The 18,373-nt window shown below is 30.8% G+C and overlaps 2 protein-coding genes and 1 long non-coding RNA gene across 6 annotated transcripts; 2 read left to right on the top strand and 1 right to left on the bottom strand.

The window, feature by feature from the left end:
• The first annotated feature begins 86 nt into the window (after positions 1-86).
• On the top strand, positions 87-3,154 carry LOC100744395 (N-acetylglucosamine-6-phosphate deacetylase). Its single transcript, XM_003484873.4, has 7 exons — positions 87-844; positions 1,063-1,337; positions 1,534-1,663; positions 1,725-1,813; positions 1,894-2,038; positions 2,132-2,308; positions 2,530-3,154. Exons 1-7 carry the CDS (start codon positions 634-636, stop codon positions 2,727-2,729), a joined length of 1,227 nt encoding a protein of 408 aa, XP_003484921.1. The 5' UTR covers positions 87-633; the 3' UTR covers positions 2,730-3,154.
• LOC100744277 (mucin-1) lies at positions 2,924-16,936 on the bottom strand. 4 transcript variants are annotated; one of them, XM_003484872.4, is made up of 21 exons: positions 16,737-16,934; positions 10,687-10,835; positions 10,548-10,605; positions 10,364-10,434; positions 9,552-9,728; positions 9,272-9,370; positions 7,804-7,902; positions 7,416-7,514; positions 7,156-7,254; positions 6,987-7,085; positions 6,703-6,801; positions 6,502-6,600; positions 6,277-6,375; positions 6,072-6,170; positions 5,856-5,954; positions 5,647-5,748; positions 5,088-5,186; positions 4,897-4,995; positions 4,714-4,818; positions 4,265-4,524; positions 2,924-3,879 (listed from the first exon to the last, which is right to left on the bottom strand). In XM_003484872.4, the coding sequence occupies exons 2-21, from the start codon at positions 10,793-10,795 to the stop codon at positions 3,796-3,798; spliced, it is 2,154 nt and encodes a 717-aa protein (XP_003484920.1). In that variant the 5' UTR covers positions 10,796-10,835; positions 16,737-16,934; the 3' UTR covers positions 2,924-3,795. The 4 variants fall into 4 exon arrangements, with proteins under 4 accessions (XP_003484920.1, XP_012240759.1, XP_012240768.1 ...); XM_012385336.3 differs by lacking the exon at positions 6,277-6,375 and having other exon boundaries at positions 16,737-16,935; XM_012385345.3 differs by lacking the exon at positions 5,647-5,748.
• Positions 7,072-7,903, top strand: LOC117151646. Its single transcript, XR_004461723.1, has 2 exons — positions 7,072-7,209; positions 7,497-7,903. It is a non-coding gene; the product is annotated as an uncharacterized LOC117151646 (long non-coding RNA).
• Positions 16,937-18,373: the final 1,437 nt, after the last annotated feature.

The following is an 18,373-nucleotide window of genomic DNA, read 5'->3' as shown; positions in this document are numbered from 1 at the left end:
TAAAATATATATCGCGATAATACGAATATATTTTATTATAATCTATGTATTATATAAATGTATAAGTAAATCAAAAATGTAATTTAAAAATCATAACTATTTACGTCTTTTTCGAAGTACAAAAAAATATATTGTAGTTACATTTAGTGACATCTTTGAAGAATTATGATAATGTTACTGGTCATTGCTCTACTTTATAGACTTTTATAGCTTTACCATAGAGATATAAAGGTAGATTACGCGAGTCATACATTACCGTGTAAGTGGATGTGATATGGGAATAGAAAAAGAACGCTGCATAGTGGCGTTTATCTAATAGACATGCATACTGACGCCGCTTATTGATCGGTGTTACACCGACATATTGACTATACGAATGCGCATACGGGATTAAACGAGCACACAAGAAGCCTCTACGTAGCGTTCTCTTTCTATTTCTATATCGCTTTCTCAGCTCGCTCACGCACTCTATCTGTATATCTTTATAAATTTTACAGTACAATAATTGTGCTCGTGACCAATAATGCGATAACTAAAGTGCACTGATAAGCGTTTTTTTCTTTTTTTCTTCTTATTACCTGAATAAAGATAATCTCGTGTATTTTGACGCAAAAGGATTTTTGCTAAGTGAATATGTCTCGAAAAGATCAACAAATTTTAAAACAGTTTTACAATTGTTGTATTTTACGCGAGGGGAAAATCTTAAACGAAGATTTATGGGTTCGCGATGGGAAAGTCGTTGACCCAGAAAAAATTTTTTACGACGAAAAAGTCAAACCACATATAAAAATCGATTGCAACGGCGCGTTAATTTCTCCTGGATACATTGATCTTCAAATCAATGGTATATAATGCAAGTATAATAACAATAATCATTTCATTATAATTTAGTATAATTTGTTGTAAATATTATTCTTTTATATTACATATATTAGTATACAAAATTTTGGTATACATTATTAGATAATAAGGCTTTTACGATAAATATTAACTTTGTACAAAAATATTACAAATCTAATTGTATGTACAATTACAATTCGTAACTATTATCTTATCTACTAGGTGGTTTTGGAATCGATTTTACACATAATGTTAATGATGTAGAAGGAGGAATTAATAAAGTAGCTAAAAAATTGCTTGAATTTGGTGTAACATCATTTTGTCCAACTTTGGTTACATCACCTAGTGAAACATATCATAAGATATTACCAAACATTAAGAGAACAAAAGGTGGGAAACATGGTGCCACTGTATTAGGAGTTCATTTAGAAGGACCTTTCATTAGTCCAAGTAAAAAGGGAGCTCATCCAGAGAATCATATAAAACAATTTGAAAAAGCAAGTCTCCAAAATATTTTCAATGCATACATTTAATGTATATATGAACATCAAACAAATTTTAATGCATCAGTAAATGTTCATATGAATGTGAATGTATAAATTACTATTATTTTTATTCATGTAACTTTTCATGCTTCAAACACATATATAAATCTAATATTTTTAATTATCTCTTCATATATGTGGATTTTAGGGTTTCAAGTCATTAAGTGATATGTATGGAAGTTTAGAAAATGTTTGTCTTGTAACATTGGCACCTGAACTTCCTAATGCTCAATCTGTGATAACAGAATTGTGTAAAAGAAATATTACAGTTTCTCTTGGTAAGATATAACTATTCCAATTTTAATAATTTAATATCTCTTCTAAATCTAAATATTTTAGGACATTCTGTAGCAAATTTGAAAGAAGGAGAAGAGGCTGTAAAGAATGGAGCATCTTTTATTACCCATCTTTTTAATGCAATGTTACCAGTAATTATACAAAATAATTTTCTATTTTATAAAAAATATAAATCATCAGTCAAGCGTAAATGATAAATTTGTATTTATAGTTTCATCATAGAGATCCAGGATTAGTTGGTCTCTTAACATCTGATCAAGTTCATTCTGGAAAAATTATCCATTATGGCATAATTGCAGATGGAATTCATACTCATCCAGCAGCATTGCGTATAGCTCATAGAACCCACCCTGAAGGTATATATGTGTATCTTTTTTTATAAGACAATCCTTATCTCTTAATTACTAATTAAAAAGTTTTTAAAATTAATATTTAATTTTGCATTTTAGGTCTTGTTTTAGTTACTGATGCACTGTCAGCGCTAGGATTAGAAGAAGGCATACATCAATTAGGACAGCTTAAAATCGAAATGCGCTCGGGACGTGCATATATTGCTGAGACAGATATACTGTGTGGAAGTACAGCAGAAATGTCGAAATGCGTTCGTCATTTCAAAGAAGCAACAGGTAATTTAAACAATATGACATGTATGATATATAGATTTTTTAAATTCAATTTTGATCTTTTTAAGAATTATTAATATTTTTTATTAGCTTTTGTTCTTTACTATAATATCTTGCAAACAGCTCTGTATGTTGATAAAGATTACTGTTTCAATATTCTTATGGAAGAATATTTAACTATACTATTTATATCCAATTACTATACAATATTATTTTTTTTATAGGCTGTTCAATAGTAGAATCTTTAGAAGCCGCGACTCTCCATCCGGCAAGAACCCTAGGTATTGAAAAGACTAAAGGAGTCTTAAACTATGAAGCAGATGCTGATATGGTAATGTTGAATAAAAATTTAGAACTGTTATCGACGTGGATAGCGGGAGAATGTGTTCACTGTAATTGCAAGTATGTCGAATATTGTCAGTAAAGCACAGAACATACTATCCAAATAATTGCTTAATGCTCATGGACATAGGAATATGTTCCTGTGCCTATGTCAATATTACTCAACGATCGGTCACTTTTATTAGAGAAACTGGCGGAATTGATTTCACAAAACAATCAGAGAAAAATGTGGTCATTTACCCACTTGTATTAATTATATGAGCATGTACTATATGCCTTAAATATTACACTTTTCGTGTATAATGCGCGACGGCTGTGAATATCGTTCTAGCCATAATTTTATTCGTCTATCTATTCATATTGTAAGATATATAATTATATACGCATTTTATATAAAAATATTTTTTACGAATGTACTTATATTTTGATACATATAAAACAAAGATTAATTTTTACCTTTATTGTATTCGAGGGAATATGCCTTTAATAATACAAAGTCAAAAACAATTATATAATTTTTGTCTTTAAATTAACAGCAAAAAGGTCAGTTATTTTTTATAGTTAGGTACAAATAGGATGTATATCTATTTCGACAAAAAATGTTACTCGTTATAAAATATTTAGATAACAAACAGTTTTAAAATATATACAAATAAATTGTTATTTTTAATTCATGCATTATACCATTTATTACAAAATATCCTTGATCGTTTTTTAGGGCTGAATTGTACATATAAAGTAGGTTTAATGTGTAGAATATTTATTTCGTCAAATTTTTGAAATAAATATAGTATACATGAAAAAATAGAAAGGCTAGGTTACTATTTCGTTTGATATCAGTATTATGTGAAAGATCATCTAATTAATATCGTCATTATCACAATTTGTAATATACATAAAATTGTTAAATGTGTGTTTTTTTTTTATATAGAAATATATTTTTCTTCTTACATTTGAACAGTTAGTTACACCAATATTTTAATTACACATTAAACAATATTTTGTAGTCATTTTAGCAAAGCATTCAGAAATCAGTTGTTCGCATGAAAAGTTACTGTTTCACAATAAAATATTGTTATTGTTACATCAATTGTATGTGGTCTGTTCTTTCAACGACGATGAAAGCCAAGTCGCGTAAGGATCTTATGTTAATAAACGACGTCCTTCAGGTTGCATATATATGGTGAGTGTCTAATACCAAATGAATGTGCTGGAGGAATGTCAAGAATTACCTGTAAAAGTTAGTTTTTACCGCTATAGGAGTATTCCTTAAAAAGTTAATAATCATAAGAAAACTAATATCTGGTCCAGTCGTGCACTTTTTCTGAAATCGAGTTAGGATCTTAAAAGTATTTTTTGTCAGAATACTGATATTCTTTAGATATAAACATAAATAATTAGTTTCAACACAGTTTATTCTGAACTTTCACGAATACTGATATTATGTTGGGATATATATACTATTGAGATCCATCCAACTCGAACGTCAGATAGATGCGATTTCTGGATGTATACCCTCAAAAATAATTATACAGTTTATTAAGTGATGTCTATTGAACAAGCTCTGAAATTTTGAGTTTTTTAGTTTTTGAATAAATAGGAAGAAATTAGAAGTACTTTTTCTGGGCAATGAGCTCCAGGTCCTGGAATCTGGGAATGATCATCGGGCAGCTGATAGCGGGCACTTATGCTATAAGCAGGACTTTTCACTCTGATTGCATCTGGTTTAACAGCTTCGTATGTTCCAGGTCCAGGAACTAAAACACGATCATCTGTAGAAACTTTCTGTCTACCAGAGATAGAGTAAGCCGGTGCTGCTTTTTTGTTTCCTTCCTTTGTTCCACCGAGAGCAGAAGGAATATTATAAACGTTCGGAGCTGAAACAGAATAAAAATAGCGGCGACTTCACTGATGTTAGATTGTAAAAGCATATATTTTCCTTAGAAAGTAATAATCACTTTATATACAAAAAAAATATAGCATTTTGAATAATAGACATTATTTGTATAACTACGCAAAGAAAAGATAAACTAGCGGAAACAAAGAAACAAATTCTGTAAATTTACCTGGAATATCATCTGGTCTATTTATACTTGTTCTAAGACCAAAAGTAAATCGCAATGCTTTTTCCAATAAAAGCATAGCTTTTTCTGGACTGTATTCACCTGGACCTTTAAACCAAATATTAAATCTATTGAACAAATACACAAAATGAACAAAATATAATAAATTTTAAAAGACTACCATACCTGGTATAGAATCCGTTTCACGTACTTCAGGCTTAACTCCAAAACTATAATGAGGTGATTTATTCAAATTTACCTTTTCAGGATGATAACTTCCTGGAGCTAAATTTTTAATATATCAAAATAAGTGACTATTATGCATTATCATAAACGTTCTATAAATTCTATTATTTACTTTTACGAATATTACTTACCAGGTATATCACCAGTTTTTTCGTAAGATGTTTTTAAACCAAACGAATAACGTGGCGATTTATCTAAATTGACTTTTTCTGGAGAATAAGTTCCAGGAGCTACAAAATGGAAGAAAGGAATACTAATGCAATCGTAAAAAAGATGTAGTAAAATGATATTCCCTTATGTAGCTATTATAAATTATAGCACAGTATTATAACATGTATGTGATTGAAAAAACAATTTCAGTAATGTAACTGTAAATATCATCAATAAGATCTTTTTTACAATTTGCAAAATTTAAAATGGTATATGAAATTCATCTTTTAATGCTAGGTGAAATTCATAAACACTTTGTAATTTTAAAAACGAAATATTAAAATAAAGTTATACAGCAGTTACAAAGCTGTAAGCGAAAAAGAAGTTAAGAAAAAAATATAAGAGCTGAAGCTTTAACATGCTTTGAATTAAAAATTGCACCATATATCAGAAGCATGAAATGTTTTTAATTGTTTTAGAACTGTTTTAGAATCTAGCTTTGCGGTAGTTTAGTAATAATTTGTTAGTCAACACCGTTACCTGGTGTATCCCTAGGCTTTTCCAAGGGCTTTCTATTACCAAAACTGAAATAAGGTTTATGTTCCAAATTTAGTACTTTCTCTGGATAATAATCAGCAGGGCCTACCAAAGCAATCAAATCATTAGTAATTGTTTCTGCAGAATGTTAAAATCTAAACCAACTTTTCCAAAATAAGAAGCTGCTGCAATTTGCACTAAATAAAATTCACCTGGGTTGTCATTGAATTTTTCCAGTGTACCTTTTCCTGATAAGCTATATTGCGGCCCTTTATCTAAATTTACCTTCTCAGGGCTGTATGTTCCAGGTGCTGTGTTAATAAATAGAATATCTAAGTCTCTTTACTACAATTGTTGTAGGATTAATTCATCGCTAATATCTTGTTATGTAAAGGAAATGGGAAGATTGAATTTTTTATTTTAATCACCTGGATTATCATTAGGCTTCTCTGGTAAACCTTTACCAGATAAACTGAATTGAGGACCTTTGTCCAAATTTACTTTCTCAGGACTATAAGTGCCTGGTGCTATTGAAAAAATTAAATACAAGAAGACATTAATCTAAAAGAATAATATATTAAATAACAAATCAAACTATCAAGAAAATCTAAAAAAAAAAGATAAAAAATTCACCTGGATTATCGTTTGGTTTTTCTGAAATTCCTTTTCCATACAAACTATATTGTGGACCTTTGCTTAAATTTACTTTTTCAGGACTGTACGTACCTGGTGCTATGATAGAAGAAAATGTTAAATATTCACTAAGAATTAAATGCTAATTAAAAATTATTATGTAATTAAGTAACAAAATAGCAAACTAAGTAAATACAAAATAAAGAGAAAACTGATTGTACTGACCAGGGTTATCAATTGGTTTCTCAGAAGATCCTTTACCACTTAAGCTATATTCTGGACCCTTACTCAAGTTCACCTTTTCTGGACAATAATCTCCAGGTGCTGTAGGAGAATAATACACAGAAGCAGTAAAGTAATCCTTTTGTAAACTAACAAAAAAAATTAATGACAAAAATAGTAGTAGAGTGGCTATAATAACTATACCTGGATTAGTGTTTGGTTTATCAAGAGGTGTTCTTATTCCAAAACTATACTGTGGTGCCTTATCAAGATTTACTTTTTCAGGTGCATAAGTTCCTGGTGCTAAAAATTGATTTTCTTTATTTATGTTTAAAACTTAAAAATCTACATATAAAACTAATTTTTTTATAAAAGTTACTATTTGTTCCTTCCAACACAATGTTTAATTTATTAAAATTAATTTTCGTTCAAAAGTCAGATTAATATACGAAATATATTTTTCAAATTCCAAGCTTGTATCTACAGACCTGGATTATTGTCTATTTTATCATAAAAATGTCTTCCGCTTAAACTATACTGGGGACTCTTATCCAAATTAACTTTTTCAGGATTGTAAGTACCGGGGGCTGTAAAAAAAGATGCATGTGATGTAACAATTGCAATAAAAATCTACAATTATATTCTTCATGCAATTACCTGGAGTGTCGCTTATTTTTTCGAGAGGTGTCCTCAGACCAAAAGTAAATTGCGGTGTTGTATCCAATTTTACTTTTTCTGGACAATATGTACCTGGCGCTAAGAATCATTTTTTTAAATTTAATTATAAATAAATACCTTTCATTGTATGCAGACATTAACGAAACTTTTTTAAACATTAGTTATACATTATTTAAAATCAAAATTAATATTTTGTTATCAAAATATTACATTTCAATAGTACGTAAAAATTCGCATACCAGGGGTGTTGTCAGGTTTTTCTACTCGTCCTTTCCCAGTGAGGCTGTATTGAGGACCCTTATCCAAATTGGTTTTTTCAGGGCTATACGTGCCAGGTGCTATAAAAATAAATTGACATGCGCTGGTGATACTACAATTCGTAAATAATGTATATTACATATTATCACAGACAAAGTTACACGGCTGTGATAATAAATTCGTGATTATTACTTTGTCGACCGAACAAATGTACAACAAGTCACGAATTTGCAATAAAATTCATTAGGTTCCAACATGTTATTTAACAACAATTAGTAGAAAATATGTTTGAAAAGGAATGCTTCTACAGGTTTAATTAAATTCGGTCAACAAAATTTTAAACAAGCGTATTAAGTTTGCCTTAATTACCTGGGGTATCGCTCGGTTTTTCGAGGGAAGGCCTGAGTCCAAAACTGAACTGCGGTGTATTGTTCAATCTTACCTTTTCCGGACAGTACGTACCAGGTGCTGATATCATAATATACAAATAATTATTCATTTCATCATAAATAAAATCAATATATTTTAATTCAATTATGCATTTTTCTTTTTAGCGAAACAAATAATAACGAAAGTAATAAAAAATAATATATGACAAAACGATAACAGTGAAAGAAGAAAAATCTATTTCATAAAAATAAAATTTAAAGGATACTTATTAATATCTACAAAAGAATGCAGTTCCTACATAATTTACGTTTAAAGATTTCTTCTTTTAATTTTGTAATACAATATCAAATAAATATCCTAAGTGCAAGTTACTACACATGCAGTTCAATTATTAAATACGTTGCAAGCCAATCATTTTGATTTGCATCATTCTACATACTTGCAAAAACTACAACAATAATTTAGAAGATAGAAAAGTTCGAATAGCAGAGATGCAGTGTGTATTAATCCAAGATCACCAAGCTACAATCGCAAAAGTAAGATAAGAAGCTGGATAGAATATTGTCGTCATTTAAAGGAAAGATTCAAGAAATATAATACCTAAACATCGAACAATGTTTATTCTTCGAGTTTATATCTGTATTTTCGCAGAATTCTTCAGAATACTTCTAGGCGATCGAATCGCTATAACCAATGGAGATTATTCAGCATGACATCGATTTTTCCTAAGGAATCATTTTCCTCTCATGACAAACGTACTTTTTGTTAATTTATTCTAAATTTCTTTTTATTCTAATACCGTTTGAATTATTATAGTATTCTAGGTTGCAGAATTATTAGTAAAATATATTTAGAAAATACACATTTAAATCGATTTAATTACCTTAAAACCAATTTAATCTTATTAAACTGTAGGGAAAGAGATGTACAGACTGTTTAAACAATGTTGGTTAATCAAGCGAGAGATAATAGTAAATGATGAGAGGAATCTGTTTTGCTTAATTTAATCTACACGCACTTATATCTAATCTCGCTCTCTAGAAATGAAAATCTTTACTGCCAATTAATTAAAGCTTTCGACGAGCATCTTTCCAGATAACAATGTCGATAGTACGGATTGATGTATAGCGGGTTACTCGTTAACAGGTGTTTAACATTCCAATCTTTTAGATTTAATTACTAAGAAATGAAACGCGACTAGACATATGCTTAGTAGACAAAAAAGATATTCTTTTCATCATCCCTTATTGTTTCCTGCTCGACTGACATGCATATTTTACAATGTCCTGTACATCTATTTGTTACATTTATGAGATAATTTAAAGTGAGTCTCATTTTTCTCAAGATATGAAAAACAGATAACTGTATTAGTTATTATTTAATTAATATTTGTAAAGATATAGAGTCGTACAGATGCAAGATTTATTGTTTTGATTTAATTAATTACCAGGTATATCGCTTGATTTGTCCAGTACAGGTTTCAACCCAAAACTATATTCGGGGGTTTTGTCGAGATTCACCTTTTCGGTGCAGTAATCATTTGGTGCTGTGATTAAGTCGACATTTATCATAAATATGTTTTAATGAAGATATTCAAAAATATTACATAAACAAGATTATAAATAATGATTTATGGAGGATAACAAAGGATTTTGGATACGTACATGTAAAATATTATTTACATATATACGTATATATAAATATTAACGTATATCTATAATACTCACCAGGTGTACAACTAATCTTCTCGGTTTGCGTTTTGATGCCGAATGAATATTTCGGTGAGCTATCCAGAATAATCTTTCCGGCTTTTTCCGGATTATAATCGCCAGGAGCTGGTGTCACTTCCTGTTTCGTGGATTTCGTGCGGCCATGCAACGATGATGCTTGTGCAGCATCTTTTCCTGCAAAAATGAATACAGAATTTAACAAGTTCTATCTACAACATAATATGAACGAGGTTTAATTAGAAAATAATAAATTTAAAAGATTGTTTCAATTTGAAAGTAGTAAAAAATTAAATTAATTTGAAAATAAGTCTGTTTTTTAAAAATATTGATTATGTTTTTAATCGATTTTATCATCCAATTCTCATACAATTAAATAGAAGTTATTAGAAAATGTACAATATTATGAGTCTCAAGAAGAAGGAATTATTGGTAGAAAAGCAACGGAATGTCGTGAATAACGCACATTAAAAGTCGCATTCTTGCAGGATATTACTGTTCTGAAGTTTGATCGATACTTCATAGAACTCGGAATACCGTTGTCTGCAGAATTCATTTCGTGCTTACACAGCAGTATTTATGTTTAGTTTTGTAGCTTTAATTTCTGTTCACGATAGATAGCGTGTTAATTCTTTGTAGACGATAAAGCTATCATGTACATTGTACATACATATACATATGTTATATTAATAAATCAAATAGCGGCGAAAGTATTGATGAACTTACACTTGAATAAGTGGAAGATATATAATGGCAAGTTCGGAATAAATGGTTAAGTTGTAAAAAATTAATAAGTAGATCATATTATCTACCTTTGGCACTAAGCCCGGAAACGTTGTATTGACCAGGACCCGGTCCAGGACTGTCATTCTTCGTCGCGTGTCTAAAGATGAATACACAATCATTATACCAATTTAATAAAATTATTCATTTAAATAAAAAAAAAAACAATTTTTTCTCGGGAACTAAGCGGAATTTGTAACAGAACTTACGTACCTGCTGCCAAACGAGAAAGCGGGCGCTCTGCCTCGTTTCGAGTCGGGAACAGTTTTTCCTACAGATTTGATTCATATTTAAAATTTGTTCAATAAATTTTAATACAAAAGAGAGATTTAAATATAAAAATTAAGATTACCGATTAATGGTGGTAATGTTACACAAGCAGGACCCGGGCTACTATACTCTGCAGCGATAGGACCTCGCCTCTTTGTTGGTGTCCACGGTCTTTGTGTCATACCACCCATTTTCGATGTTTGTTTTCGATGATATACTTTTTATTTTTCTCTAAATATAAGAAACAATTACTCGAATTAACTGCTAAAACTTATTTAAGTGACTTTGGAAAATTAAACAAATAATACAGAAAAATATTATAATTCTGATATATGATAGCTGTGAATCAAATTGTGACTAACGTTTATCTTAAAATATGGCTTGCGAGTGAAGGAAGAAGATTCTAAGAATGCACGGCTAGAATTAGGATGGTTTTAAAGATTAGCTAATTCTCCACGTGCGCTCTTCAGATCGTTTTTCATTGTACTGTTCTGCGTTCTTTGGATCATCTTCAATTCCATCGCATTGTTAAACAATTTTTTAAGTTTGAAAAATTTGTGTCTCAATTCCGTGCGAAATTTTTTCATAATATATTATGCTTTTTTTTTGCTTGATGAAACAAGATTGAAATACAAAGTATAAAACTTTATCGTATACATATACTGAGTCATATGAATATTCGTACCCTTTAAAATCGAGTAACTTTTATAAAATTGAACCAAACGATTTGATCTTTCTTGAGAAATCAGAAGAATTAATTCACCAGGTAATGTGTAGACAAATTTTTGCAAAAATTGCAATTGGTCGGAACGCGAAGAACAAAGCAAAGGTCGCTTTTTACAACTTTTTTATCTGGGTCTATAATGAAAATTTAAGCAATACGATTTAAGAGATCAGTTAACGTTGCTATGAACTACGGTTGGAAATCGCAGTTTTTTACGGTTTTTTTATGATCTTTCCTTAAGAAACCACGTACCATTTCTCCTATCATTTACGTCATTTAAAGAATAGAATATTCTACAACAATATTTGGAGTATTTATGTAATCAAAATCGTTGATTTCTGCACAATATGAAATAGACAAATAATTGGTATCTCGTTTTGAAAGGGCAATTAATATATGCATAATATACATCGAAAAGTTATGCCTTTTTCCATGAGATAATCAAAGAGCCTCCTTTGGAATCGTGCAATCAACACGACCTCGAAAGTCGGGCCACGAAAGAAACGACTCACGAACAACCATATAAGAATATGTCCATGGTAGGTATCCAGAATCGCCCACCATTCGACATTGAACTGAATAAAGCATGAATATCACAAATTGTATAGCGTTCAAACAAGTCAAACAAATGCAGGTCAAATGGATGACTCATGACCTACTTATAGTATTTTGTTACTCCATACACATGTACTAACGATATTCTAATAATTGTAAGTGGTACGATCTTTCAGTTAATCTGGATTATGGAAACTTACGTGATTTATTACTGCATATATGTCGTATCTAGAATGTAAAATAGATTTTGGGATGTAGTTGTTAAAATATATATAACATCATTAAGATTATGATTTATATTTATGGTTAATGGGGGTGTTACATCGCATAATAAATTTAGAATAAAATTAGGAAATTTAATAATACTAATACAGACAGACATATTCTTTGTAGAATCATCAAAGAAAATGGACATTAGAGAATCCATCTATATGTTTATATTAGCATTATTAAATTTCACAAATCATCGATAAATATATAACGTGTATATAGTAAAATACATGTTATATAATGTTAAATTTCCGACTTTGTAATATCACCACTATTGAATTAGGATTAAAACACTTTTTTCTTAAATATCTATGTAATATGGTAATAAGTATCAATTAAGTATTGATAATACATTCACGAGAATCGAGCTAGATTGAGAATAAATCGTTATTTATGCGACGAAGGAAAAAAGGTTGAAAGTCACGTGACCGAATTACGTCTTGAAAATTATACAAGACGATTATCGAGAATCGATCATTTAATCGGATTTGCCCAATATGGCAAACACGAGAGACTATCGATCAATCGTACATAGTGGGCTTATGACCTGACTATATATGGCATACTACAGAAAGTGGAATAAAGAAAAATAGGTTAAAATACAAATAGATTTTATCTACCAAATTAAGAAAAGATTCTAATGCTCTTAGTATTACTTCTCTTTAGTCACACAGTTTCCTCCCCGGCTACGCTCAACTCTATCATCAACTAACTTTCATCTCCGTATTCGGACGATGAAACGCCACGAATTTTTTTATCCACACACGCATGCAAATCAAAGGATTTACATACAGGCATGTACGCGTTTCATTAGATCGTTCACCATTGTTCGGATCATGAAAGGACTCAACCATTTCGAAATGTCTCGCTTAAACACACAGAGAAAGTAGTGAATAGATAGAACAAAGTTGATGAGGAACCAAATGATACTATTTTTGTCTACACTGTCTTGGATAACCTTTTAGAGTCCCCGACCAAAAAATTAGGGCCAAGTACAATTTTCAACATCTTTAGTGTTTTTAGTAAAATTTAAAGGCTTGAATGTAATTCAATAATAATTTTTATTAGTTACTAAAGCACACACATACATATAAGATACATAAATATTAATAATTTGTGTTTTCCCATATCGATTTTTTATAACTTAGGCTCAATTCTCTTTTTTATTTCTCTCACTTAACTGTCTGTCTTAATTCTTGAACGGACTGATCCGTTTTAATAGTATCACACTTCAAATAATGCATTCGCTCAATAACTTATCACTTGTTACTGATATCCTAACATAAACATGTATTCGGTCCTCAACCGCTTGTCACGCATAGGAATATCATCTTCATGTAAACTATAATATATGTAAACTCGCCATAATAAAAAGTAATAAGATGTTATACATAATATATATAAATTATTAATATGTGTATGTGTGAGGTACATTAATAATTAATATAATCTGTAATAAAATTATGTTCAAACCTTCAAAATTTTTCGAAAAATACGAAGGATGTTGAAAATTGTGAGTGGTCCTAATTTTTTGACCAGGGACTGTATTGTATATTGCAATTAGGGGTTTCAAACATTCTTTGAAGACTCTGTTGTTCACACCTTTAATCAATTCGAAGGACTCATAGTATGGGTATAATTGATGATTATTTGTCTTAAAACCTTGACTTGTCTGGTACTAATAATTATACGATTGTGGTATTAAGTGATTGTAGCCAAACCGTAGATGTTTACGCAAATTCATATTTTTTTAACCTAAATAGGTATTATATGCATTTTATACATTTTTTATCTTTAAACTTTTTATAAATGCATACAAATCCGCAGTCGAATTATAAGCTTTCACAGTAAAGTTCCATTACGTAATATAAAGATTAAAATTTAAGATTATTCTTTTCGCTATTATTTTAGACAATCGGACAAGAGGAAAGTACTTATTTTTTAGGCCAGAAATAACCTTTTTATTTGTCTTGTCGATCGATGATCGTTTACATATGAAATACCGCGACAATTTACCTTTCATAGCTTATCATGAATTATGTATTTGTACAATTCGATCTCGTCGATCACATGATTCACCGATTTTATCAACACAATAATAGTACTACGAGATAAATCACCATTTATGTTCTTCTATAATGTCACCGGCGGCGAATTCATTATTACACCACGGTGACATAATATTTGTTTACAGCTTGGATTACTCATTGTCAGAGTTGCTCATCAGTAAAGATGTCTCACGCAGTCCTACAGTATTAATATAATTGAACTCGAAATATCCTTGACGACACACCGGTGAATCTTTCTATCCTGTATTTTCTCCCAATTACCTATTAAAATTAAACGATATTATTGTGTTCGACAAAGTTATGCAATTTTCAAAGTTGGTTTGTAGTAGATTAAAATTTTATTGTTTAAGAATGAATTTATTTATTAGTAGTATAGTATACCCCAAGTAAAGGCAATATAAGTGCTAACGGATGGGCCATATACCCGTGGTCCTTTACGACACGGGGTAATTGAGAAAAGTGTACTTGACCATGGGTCATCCACATCTGTGTGTATATTAAAACGTTAGAGACAGCCTTAATCAATTGCAAGGAGAGTTGTACAACGAGAGTTGTTGTAAGACGAGTTGTTAATTGTAAATTGTAAACTGAATTGTGAATCACCCATTTAAGTTGTATTAGTTATAGCATATCACCGCGTTGAGTTCATTAATTAACCATTTCCTGTTTTATAATAAATAACTTAGAGAGGGAGAGAGATCAAATACCAGAGAGAAAGTGTAAGATTTTTCTACTCTCTATAATTGGGGGCCCGAGCAGAGATCGAACAAAATAGAAAACGAAACATTTAACAGAACTATTCGTGTAATGATTGTGAAAACCAGATTGAAATCAAGTCGAATCATTATTCATGACTGACACCATCGTTGATGTTGAAGAAAGGTGCATTGTTAACGATAAGTTAACGCGAATTGAAACGATGAAAGTTGTAGAATTGAAAGAGAAACTCAAAAGACGACAATTAAAAACAATTGGTAAGAAGAAAAAATTGTAAGACCGCCGAAGAGTTTTCATCGCTTTGGAGATTCAGCACGGCGAAGACGAAAAAGACGAAGAAGAAGATAAGAAGAGCGCGCTGTTCGAAACACGCGTGAGAGTCGACAGCAGAAGTCGCGCATGTTTTAACATTTAGGGACGTGGAGGAGTCCATGAACACGTTCAGCGGTGACGACTACGTCAATGTGCAAAGCTGGTTGTCGGAGTTTGAGGAGATGTGCGATCTCTGCGATTGGACTGATGTGCAGCGCGTAACATACGCGAAGAAGCTTTTACGTGGTTTGGCAATATTGTTCGTCGACTACGAAAGGTGTTGTACAAGTTAGCAAACAATGAAGAAAATGCTGAGTACGGAATTTGAACAAAAAGTGGACGTGTACAAGGTTCATAAAGTTGTTGTTGCATGGAACTAAGAAGGAAACCGATTCATATCAGGACTATAAGATTCATGTCTATAAGATGTTAGACATAGCGAAGCAAGTGAGTATGAAAAGTTCGACCATAATAAGATACATCATCGTCGGAATTCGTGACGAAGAGATCAACAAAGTGATAGTGTATGGCGCCAAGAACATTCGAAAGTTAAAAGAGAAGCTTACCATGTCCGAAGCTATGAAAGAAAATACGAAGACGAAAAGCAAACGAGTTGAAGAAAGATCCAAGAGGACAAGTCGCGACGAAGCAGCGCAGGAGCGGGTGCGAGGATGCTTTCTATGCGGAAACAAAAATCACCTAAGTGCGGATTGACCAACAAAAAGCAAGGGTGACCAGATGCTTCAAATGCTAGGAGCACGGACACATCGCATCGAAGTACAATAACCCGAGTGAGTCCTTTAAACATATGTATAACAACTTAATTAATTAAGAAAAATATCTCCTTTTATAATTTACATGAGAAAAAGCTACATCTCCAGCATTGATAAATTTTTACCAATAGATTAATTTTTCTAATTAATTTTTGCCATAGAAATTACCAAATTTTAATTATTATATCATCGACCACTCAGCTACTAATTGTTTAACATTACTTATCATTCTCTACGTAATTAACTAATTAAATATTCTGAATTATATTTCGTTTTTATATTTGACACTAAACAACTTTTAAAATAAAGTTCGTTGATAATAAGATTTTCATCGTAAACAGTTTCATTGATATCGAAATACGTGTTTGTATATTTAACTTTATGTACGCAAGATGGTTGACGTTTCTAGAAATCTATCCAAGAATACCGGTTCGTCATCTAATTAGTTAACAGTATGTTTATCAAATCTCGATTATTCTCTTAAAATTTTTTTAATACAAATTTCAGTAAAGATTTGGTATGTACTGCTATAACACTATACAAAATGATTCAATATTGAAAATTACACATTTTTGCACTTAATAGCCTAGTTTGTACTTAATAACCCATAACCCAAAAGATTAAAACTAATGTTTTTATTAAATTGTAATTACAATCTGTATGATAAATGTGATTGGCTGTCACAAAGCAAGGTGTTAAATCTGTTACTTACCTTGATTTCGCGAAATGTATAGCTTGATGAAATACTGTATTGGGTTCTCAAAGAAAGCCGTGAACAATAACAAGCTGACTGGTCAAATCACGAATGCGTTAGAGATATTTATTACAGAAACACACAAGCACTAGATTCGTTATTGCGATACCTGCACCCGACGTGAGTTTCTGAGCGACTGAAGATTAAATTAAACGTAGTGCTATCTCAGCATGTGCTTGTTTATCCCTACCACACAATCCTTAAATCTCTACTGCGTTTGAATCATATCGCGCATGCGCCCTTGCGCCGCGATTATCCTTAACGGGTAACCAATTTGGTCCCTTGTTTTCGGAATCGAACCTTGTCACTAGACACTCCTTGAATTTTTCTTTTTTATTTAAATAACACGAAGAAAAATACTATACATTAAAAAGGAACCATATTGCTATGTTACGGACCTTGGATTTTATTTTGAGTCTGATTACCTTCCTATATATCCACGAAATTCAGTAAAAATTAATTTCTAATGCAAAAGATTAATGCGAATTTTTAATGCGAAAGTTAATTTTGATTGCAATAAGGAATAAGAAACACGAATATGACTAAAATTAACAAAAATTATCTGGAGATAAAGTAAAAATGAATTTATAGTTTTAAATATTAGTGTTGCAAATTTATCATATTGAAAAATATTACATTGTTTAATGTATTATAGGAAAAGGAGGAAATAACTTAAGTACAAAAGAAATTAAGATATATAACTTGATTCCTTCTTGGAAAGTAACAAGATATTGATATAAAAGCTGCATTTTAGAAAGCAACCTGTCATCTATTTACATAAAAAGATCTCTCCTTGGCTCCTTTATTGGGAATGTATATATACTGTATTTCGCAACCCACGCACCCTAACGGTCTTGGTTTTCATCCTCGACTCTTTTGGCCTTGTATCCTGTGTGCTCAGGACAAAAGTCAGCTAAAATTAGGGGCTCACGTTATCGTTTTAAGTGACGATATACACAAGTGAATGTAAAACATGCTTCCGTTCTTAGTCGTCAAATACACAGGTAAAAAGTTAATACGATATAGGAGTGAATAGATATGGATAGATACGGATTAGGAATCGATAAACATGTAGTGTTATTTGCAATTGTGCTTTAAAACATCGCGTCTATGCAGACAAACATAATCGCGATTAAATGTATTAATAACTATTAATAGTACATTACTATGTCTCTCAACTTCGAAGAGATTTATATAAGTACATGTTTACTTCCCAACAATTAGAATTAGCTTCTTTTAAATGAAAAATTATTATCTTAAACCCCCATTTTTATTCTCCCACTTGTGACTAGTATATAACTAGTATATAATAAACTATTAGTATAATATGTTAATATGATAATACTCTTAATTGTACATTGCAAATATTTCTATTTTCTTATTAATGTTGAAAGTGGATCTTATCACAGTCATTATTTTTTATACACCTTGATCATTTTTCCAGATTAACTACATCAGTTAGACTGTTTTACATAATTGCCGTTTTCTAAATTCCATATCATAGTATCTAAGATCATATTAAATTCCCAAAAACATTTCAATATTTATTCAGGACTTAACGTTTAACAATTAATACGTCAATTAGTATTGAACGA

Source organism: Bombus impatiens, unplaced genomic scaffold (genome assembly GCF_000188095.3).
Source record: "Bombus impatiens unplaced genomic scaffold, BIMP_2.2 scf_0023, whole genome shotgun sequence".
Classification (NCBI taxonomy): domain Eukaryota; kingdom Metazoa; phylum Arthropoda; class Insecta; order Hymenoptera; family Apidae; genus Bombus; species Bombus impatiens.
This window is presented reverse-complemented; position numbering and strand designations above follow the sequence as displayed.